Genomic DNA, 8487 nt, shown 5'->3' with positions numbered 1-8487 from the left:
TACCGCACGATCGCGCTTTTTTCGCATGCTAGCAAGGTGATGTTGAAAATCCTCCAAGGTAGGCTGCAGCAGTATGTGGATCGGGAGCTTCCGGACGTGCAAGCTGGGTTTCGCAAGGGCAGAGGAACTAGAGACCAAATTGTCAACCTTCGCTGGATCATGGAAAAAGCAAGAGAGTTCCAGAAACCCATTTACTTCTGCTTTATTGATTATGCGAAAGCGTTTGACTGCGTAGATCACAGCAGATTGTGGCAAGCTCTCCAAGAGATGGGAGTTCCAATTCACCTCATCTGTCTCCTCAGGAACCTTTATGAAGGGCAAGAGGCCACAGTCAGAACTGGGCATGGTCTTACTGATTGGTTTCCGATTGAGAAAGGGGTGAGGCAAGGCTACATACTGTCGCCCTGCCTATTTAACCTATATGCAGAGTGCATCATGAGGAAGGCCGGTCTGGACGAGTCTTCAGCTGGAGTGAAGATTGCTAGAAAACGTATCAACAACCTTAGGTATGCGGATGATACCACTTTAATGGCAGAAAGTGAAGTGGAACTCAAGAGACTTCTGATGCGCGTACAAGAAGAGAGTGAGAAGTTTGGGCTTAAACTGAACATTAAAAAGACGAAGATCATGGCGTCTTGCCCTATCAAGTCCTGGAGCATCAATGGACAAGAAGTGGAAGCTGTGACAGATTTTCTGTTCTTGGGCGCCAAGATTACCTCGGAAGGAGACTGCAGCCATGAAATTATAGGAGACGCCTGCTTCTGGGAAAGAGAGCAATGGTTAGCCTTGACCGCCTAGTAAAGAGCAGAGACATTAGTCTGCCAAGCAAGATCCGTATAACCCGTGCTATGGTCTTTCCAGTTGTGATGTATGGATGCGAGAGTTGGACTGTGAAAAAGGCTGACCGCCGAAGAATTGACGCGTTTGAATTGTGGTGCTGGCGAAGACTCTTAAGAGTTCCTTGGACTGCCAGAAGATCAACTCAGTCGATATTGTCGACCATAAACCCTGACTGCTCATTGGAGGGTCAAATTCTAAAGTTAAAGCTCAGCTACTTTGGTCATCTGATGAGAAGAGAGGAGTCGCTGGAGAAAGATTTGATGTTGGGAAAGGTTGAGGGTCGCCGGAGAAGGGGTAGGCAGCGAACGCGATGGTTAGATGGCATTCTCGAGGCATTGCAGATGAAGCTATGTGATGTTACGAAGATAGTGAGAGACCGGAAAGCGTGGCGTGACATGGCCCATAGGGTCACGAAGAGTCGGACACGACTGAACGCCTGAACTGAACCGAAGCAATGTCGGCTCACAAAGAGGCAACAAAACAAAAATAACCTTTTATGAGGCATGAATATTTATTCTGTCTTTAATGTATAAAGTCAGGCATATTGAATGTGCTCAGAATGTCTCTAGAAATTGAATTTAGGCCGTCCGGACCACTGGTTTTGCACGGAAAAAAGTGGTATATGGTTTTATCATTGACTTTATAAAAAGGCCTCAAATATATTGCATATACTCTGTCCAGCAGTTCTTTGGACGTTTAAAAAACGTGTAAGAGGAAATTGTTTTAAGAAGTCTTCTGGGGCTGTTGACTTGTGAAAAAGGCCCAAAAGGCTGAATGGTTTACTAAAAGCAGGCTGAATGGTTTACTAGATAATTCGGTAGCACGCATGAGATGTTGCAGGCGCACCAATGCCTGTTTCTTGGCACGTGGAAAAAGTGGGACCACACGAATCCTGCTGGGATAGCCTACATCGAATTGACGGATGTAGCAGCACTGCGGAACCTGCAATGCTGCAGCAGCCTTTCAGCACTGAAGAAAAACTGGCGAGTGATGGTTTCTAGATGGCCGCAGTAGTTTCAGCGGCAAGCGAAGGCAATGAAGCCGCATCGCATGCGCGTCACTGTCGACAAAGACATGCGAACGCAGGATGATAAGGAGCACTGGTCGCGTAACTCGCTAGCGCACACTACGAAGATTATGACCATTTGATAAAAAGTGCTTCCACGCATCCAAGCGTGCAGTTACAGCTCCGGAAGCGGAGTGCTTTTTTAACCCGCCGACACCGTGGCTGCAGCATGAACGCCTTTGCTCTGTTTCTACTTGTGCTCCAGGGTGGTGCCCTGTCGTGCCCAGCTCCGATACTGCCAAGAAATGGCCTGCTCGCCGAATGGGACAAGATGCCGAAAAATTTCACCGCTGGAGCGGCTATCACCTACGGCTGCAGCGAAGGCTTTGAACTGCTGGGCAGCGGCCGCCGCACATGCCTGGACGACGGCAGCTGGAGCCCGCGAGGCCTACCCTTCTGCCTCGTGGACGTTGCTGCGGCAAAAACAGTGCATTCCTCGACACCGCGCGACGACCCCAAGCTGGCCTTGGATGGGAACCGAACGACTTGCAGCGCCACTCTAAGTCATCTGTCGCCTTGGTTCCTTGTGGACCTGCGTCGCCCGTTTCCCATCAGCGTAGTGAAGCTCGACTTGCCGCGTCTCCCCGCCGCGACCCCGGTAGTGGTACGCGTCGGCAATTCTTCCACGAGCTTCGAGAATGCCGTGTGTAGCGTGTTCGAAGCGGAGCTCATGCCCGGCCGCTCGCTGTTCCTGCCCTGCGCGTCTCCGGAGAGCGGCCGCTACTTGAGTGTGCACCTCAACGGATTCGGCTCACTGTCCGTGTGCGAAATAGCCGCCTTCTCCGAATTTGTCGAACCCGACGAGGAGAATCCGGAGGCGACCACGCTTTCTCCGCACGACGCTGCGACCGAACCTACGGCAACCAAAAGCAGCCTGATGGGAATGAAGGGGCTGACCGGCATAGGCCTCGGCACATTCATACTTCTTGCCCCCATCTGCTGTTGCTGCTGGTTTAAGCGATGCACCAAGTGCTGCTGCAAGAAATCTAGGCCCAAGCAAGTGCTGAGAGGCGCCGACAACACGACGTTCGTCCTGAACGAGCGCGGTGCGAGCTTGGGTTACGCGAGTGCCTGGAGCGAACTCGAGCACGACGGCATGGTACCTACCGGTGCCAGCGGTGTCACCATGAGGCTTAAGGACGTTACCTTTCAGTCTCCGACGCGCAGCTTCCACGAAGTAGATTTGAGCTCTCCATAACTTGGCACCAAGTGGGGGATGTTGCACCGTGGACGGCACATTTCACTTCACGACCTTCACTGGCCTCGTCTTCCACAAATGGCGTCACGCCGATCTCATTCACATTTATTTTCGGGGCTACGGATGCGTTGATTTTGGAAAAGTTGTCGCAGCAACGTTACCGCCTTGTGCTTTTGGAAGACGTCTTGCGATCTGAAACCACAACTCGTTCAATTCGGCCTGCTTTTTCACGTTTGATTTTATTCCTCGTTCTAATATGACGGCGAGAAGAAAATCGTCTTATTTTGTACGCATTGACTTCGGCGCCTTAAGAAATTTTAATCTTTTGACGTTCTGCTCTTTCGTTGTCTAGGGCGGCTCCAAATAAAACTTCCGGCCCAAATAAATCTCGAGTTTTCTTCCTGCGCCTCGGGGAGGACCGCGGGCTGCTGCTGCGCGCTCCGAGTGCCAGTTCTGCTCAGTCGCTCGTAATGCACCATGTCGTAATGTTTCGCATGCTTTTACAGGTGACGGATTGCGTAATTGCTCGTCTGGTATTGCGTTTATGAGCTGTGTGCTTAATCAAGGACAGGGAACTCGTGCACACGGCTTTAGTTCGTCTAAACTGCCGGCACGAAGCAGCTCTGTTTTGTAGGTTATTCCATGTTCCTAGGCGGCAAGAAGGCATGTAGCTGTAACCATTTTAATCAGTGACGGCAGTGGCACAGTGTGCAGTTGTATAATCTAGTCGAAATATTTCAGCCGCTTTTGTACTCTGAAATTATTTCAGTCACTTTAGACATGAGATATTTACCTCGCAAGAGTGACTCGGAACTATACGTGGGCACGAATGGAGAGATGGGAAATTTGCCTAACTTCTTTTTGTTCTTCATTCTGGATTATGGACACTGAGCGGCAAATTTTTAGTAGCCATAGTCTCAGATGAAATCGTGAAACGCTGCCTAGCGACCTCCTCCCTTTCCTTTGTATAAGCGTCCGATTCAAGTGCGGCGAACATTGCATACTACAACATAAAATTGGAAAGTATCCATTATTTGTCGCTTGCTTTAAATTCAGGTGCTTTTAGATTAGATGCTATACCGTCTTAAGGACCGTGTTACTCAAATACTGCCTTGCAAAGCTTCATGTTTATGGTTTCACCACTCCGTAACTGTTTCGTATACAGGACCCAGTGGTTATGCTAAGGAAACAAGGTATAACGTTCCTATTAGTGTAGTAAAAAAAAATGTGCGTTTATTCCATTCGCAGAATGAATGCAGTTGTACACAATAAATAAAAACTGATGCATTTACACATATGTACAAATTGAGTGTGGAGGAGCGGGGAAGGCGAGAGTGACCACGTGGTGTTAGGAGGGGAAGTGTCCAAAGGGAGAGAAAGTCGATCGTCCACTCCGCTAGGCAACCAGGGGGGGCCTACCAGGCGGGAACGTGATCAACGTGCACCACAGGCTTGATGACCGTCGAGATCTTGGCCACGGGCACCTTGACGATGCCGAAAACGGGCTTGCTCACGTACTTTATGCGGGTCACGGGTGCCTTGACGTAGCGCACGTCCACAAGTTTGGGTCCATAGTCGAAGCCCTCGTGGCCGTAGCCTCCGTGGCCGTAGTGGTGGAAGTGGTGATAGTGGCCGCCGCCTCCGTGGTGGTGGAAGCCCGCCAGGGCACACGCCAGCAGCGCTGCCAGGACGACCAGCTGCGCCGGAGAACAGAGTTACGGCGCGTTCGACAGGGAGGAAAAAAAGGGGGGCAGAGGGAGGGGCTTCTCAAGACAACTCACAACATTCCGAGTAAGGCATCGTCGAACCTTTTTCAGTTGACGCGAGTGTCGACTTTAAACTAACCTTATCTTTGACAGATGACAATCTTTGCAGTGCACCGAGATCACTCTGCCCCCAAATGACGTAAGCGCCTCGTACGAGCAGAAACAGTGGATGACCAGCGAGGCCATTTTCGATAAATCCAGAGTAATGCGCGCCTTATTCTGCACAAAACAGCCATTCCAACCTCAGCGATGTTTGTTGTACTGATCGCTGCGGTCGTATTTAGAAGCGTTCTTTTTTAACATATTCATGCAGAGGTGGAAGGAAAAGAGGAAGAAGGTGCCCAATTTTCACATAACAAATTCTGATTTTTTGAAGTGATTTTTCGCCGTAAGAATGACCCTGAGAATATTTTCTTTAGGTTCCGCGCAGCTGTAAAATAAATGCGGTTCTAAATTTAAACGAGGTGCCATTTTTCACATTGCCGCTGAATCTAAGAAGGGAGGAATAGTACAAACTAAACTCGCAAAAGTTGCCAGTGGTGATTTGTCGCGGTTTTTCTTTCACCTGTTGTTGATACTAATTCTTCCGTCTGAAGGCTCTGCTTGTCACTTCCACGTTTGATTGCGATCAAACTGTCGGCCAGATTAGTTCTACCCGCGTCAACTTCTACCGCTGTTCTCCGTGCAACCTCGGTCAGTCGCGAATATTCTGCATTTCTGTTTGACTCGTTCACGTTCACTAGTTGCCCTACATTTTCAGCGCACTCTGATGCAAATGTTCTTGACTGCATTACGTGCAAAGTTGGCCGCATTTGCAAATGTGCTTGGTTCCTTAGAATGATATTGTTTGATCCTTTTTCGCTATGCCTCAGCGGCTTACTTTTCGCTAGCTTACTTTGAAAATTTATGCGTGTCACAAACTGCCTTGCAGAGTTAACGAAATTGAAATCTACTTTAAAAGTGGAGGCAACTTCTCGACATATATGTATATATATATATATATATATATATATATATATATATATATATATATATATATATATATATATATATATATATATATATATATATATATTTTTTTTTTTTCAGAAAGAAAGCTGTGGTTGGTTTGGTGATACATAATAAGGAATTGTTTTAGCGGCCGCATTCCTGAATGACTCAATAAAAAAAAAAAAAACCAACAGCGAGCGCTTAGCCTGGATGCGTGAAAGGAGTTCATACTACCGCCATAGTCGCAGAAACGAAACGACCCGATAGCATGCAAAACACATTGGACTGCGCAACATTGGTGCCAGATGAGGTCGTTCACCTAGCGAGCATTCAAGCGTCGCTCACACCAAAGGTTGCATGATGGCTTTGCGACAGTTCCCTTCAAATATAGGCACAGGACACGAAGTGCATTGCCAGGATCGCCATAACGTGAAAATATTGAGGGGGGGGGGGGGGGGGTTAAGTGAACTGGTACAAGAACAACGCGTGTACTACACATGCCGCCTCCTGCTAGATTTATCTCCTTCAACGGTGCCGTACTGTCAGGGCTGGTCCTAGACGGGCGCCAAACACACGTAAAATTTTCTTTTCGAGTGCCAACGCATACTCAGAAGTGCGTCGATGCTAATCACGTTGCCAGAGTCGGTAGTGCTTAGAGGACGTGCCGGATGCACTACTGAGCCAGGATTCAGCGAAACGCGGCTTATCCGGCGTGCAGCCTCCGATAGGGAGTGGTCAAGCTCCGATCGGAGTCAGCATCCGCCGCTGGAATGGAGCGCGAACACCGGGCGGCGCGGATTCAAGGCGATGTGCGCAGCGAGCGCTACTTACGTGCGAGTTCATAGCTGCTGCGGATCTCTGCTGGACGGGAGACGGTGACCATGACCGTGCCAGCGGCCGCTTTTATACCAAGTTCAGCCGGGAGAGAAGGCGCCGACGAGGAACAGTCGAGGCTGACCTAGAAGGGGGGATCTCTCTCCCAAGGCCGCCCCATCACTTTCGATTTATTTTCTCACACGGAAGCTTCGCCCCTTCCTGCATCCCGAGCGTCGCGGGGAAAGAGATAGCCGCCGCTTTGCTTCTCGGTAGGCCAGCGCGTAAACGGAAAGGATCCGAGGGAGCCTGCCCGTGTTTCTATAATTTACCCTTATCTGAGCGCATCGTGGTTGTGATGCGCCGCGCTCGGCCTCTCCTCCTCACCGCAGTCTGCCGTCTCTCATCTTCCCAGGGAGGCTCAGAGAGAGAAGGAGGGGGGTGGTGAAAATATAACGGAGAGGCAGCTCTTTCCAGCAGTAAATTTTGCTCAGCATTTCCCCATTGACGGCATATACACATGATCCTATCCAGTGTCGCCGAACCGTCAAGTCGCGTGTTAGAATTGGTTATTTTCGTTTTGTTTTCTATCTGTGTACTACGCCCGAAGGACACAACTGCAGGAGCCGCGAGCAGCACACGTTACCTCTTAATTTTCTCTCTTGTCACGTGGAACGGGGTGGACTACGCGTTGACAATTTTAGATTTCTCTATTTATCGCTCCGTCGCTTGTGAAAGAGAAAGCTGGGGAGAGCAGGATGGGCGGAGATTAGGAGACAAGACAAGCAGTCCTCGTGCACAGGTGCGGTGGAGCTGAATGGAGATGTTCGGTGGCCGTGAATAGTCCAACAATCACGGATAACTTGGCGTGGCAGGACAAGAGATCCTATAGCGCTGTCCGTTCCGTTAGAGCATTGCGAACTAAGGCGGAGGCCGCAATTCTGCTTCTCCGAGCGTGTGGGATTACTTTCTTTATTTTCTTTTTGTAACCGAGTAAACAGTATTTCATTCTTCGCTTCTTTCGCGCCTTACGTACGCCGCCGCAGGGCTCCTTTCCGCACTGGCAAAAGTCAGTGCCAAGGAACTCGACAAGACTGGCAGGTATTAAGAGATGAGAAATAGGAATCGAACGCGAAAGTGCGCTTGCTTTGATTGCAGAACTGTTTGTGATCGGAATCATAAAGCCGTCTTAGAAGTCGTTGTAGGCGCTAGCAGTAGCAGTAGTAGTAGTAGTATAAAACATTTATTTGGGCAAATAGTTTATGAGTTAAGGGTTGGAAAACACGAAGGCGAGCCTTAACAAAATCCCCTGGTGCCGGCAAACTACGCTGTCGCCGGAGCAGCACATGCGTCGACATCGTTTCTAGAATAGGCTATGCCAGCCGCGCAGTCCGTCGCAGCGGACTGACGAAGCAGGCGTGTTGCAGCAACCACCCAAGCGATTGCTGCAGCAGCAAATATACGAAACTTACGCCCTCTCCCCCCCCCCCCCCCTTCTCTTTAAATATATAAAGAATTGAAAGAATAGACGTGTCTCAGGCAACCACATCCGTCCAAATGACGTCTGCAGCAATCGATGCGCCCGTGTTGTGTCCTCTACATATTCAGAGAGCGTTGCGGTTTAGATGAATTAAAAAAAAAACAAAAAAAAAAAAAACTAAGGTCTTTCTCGGCCCAATCTATGATAATTCTGAACTTCAAAAGTCCGAGCATAGTTAGCGGCTTCCTCTGAAAGCCTTAGTTTGCTGGTTTGGGTGCAACAACTGCACAGCAGATTTCTTGTATGTTTTCAGTGGCTTCCTTTGAATATAGAT

General features: G+C 49.2%; 2 protein-coding genes across 2 annotated transcripts; one reads left to right on the top strand and one right to left on the bottom strand.

Moving 5' to 3' along the window:
* Positions 1-1912: 1912 nt before the first annotated feature.
* On the top strand, positions 1913-3506 carry LOC146204240 (uncharacterized). The gene has a single exon (XM_084589176.1). The coding sequence runs from the start codon at positions 2076-2078 to the stop codon at positions 3102-3104; it is 1029 nt and encodes a 342-aa protein (XP_084445302.1). The 5' UTR covers positions 1913-2075; the 3' UTR covers positions 3105-3506.
* An 818-nt stretch (positions 3507-4324) lies between these two features.
* On the bottom strand, positions 4325-6743 carry LOC146204239 (uncharacterized). The gene is made up of 2 exons (XM_084604508.1): positions 6692-6743; positions 4325-4815 (listed from the first exon to the last, which is right to left on the bottom strand). The coding sequence occupies exons 1-2, from the start codon at positions 6741-6743 to the stop codon at positions 4520-4522; spliced, it is 348 nt and encodes a 115-aa protein (XP_084460634.1). The 3' UTR covers positions 4325-4519.
* Positions 6744-8487: the final 1744 nt, after the last annotated feature.

The sequence above is a fragment of the Amblyomma maculatum genome, chromosome 1 (assembly GCF_055883805.1).
Source record: "Amblyomma maculatum isolate TAMU_Amacu chromosome 1, ASM5588380v1, whole genome shotgun sequence".
Lineage (NCBI taxonomy): Eukaryota > Metazoa > Arthropoda > Arachnida > Ixodida > Ixodidae > Amblyomma > Amblyomma maculatum.
This window is presented reverse-complemented; position numbering and strand designations above follow the sequence as displayed.

Excerpts from the sequence above, each read along its gene's own strand:
- LOC146204239 (XM_084604508.1), bottom strand. The coding sequence starts at position 6,743 with ATGGTCACCGTCTCCCGTCCAGCAGAGATCCGCAGCAGCTATGAACTC. Across the intron at positions 4,816-6,691 it reads CAGCAGCTATGAACTCGCAC|GTTCTCCGGCGCAGCTGGTC; the intron begins GTAAGTAGCGCT and ends CGCCGTAACTCT.
- LOC146204240 (XM_084589176.1), top strand. The coding sequence starts at position 2,076 with ATGAACGCCTTTGCTCTGTTTCTACTTGTGCTCCAGGGTGGTGCCCTG.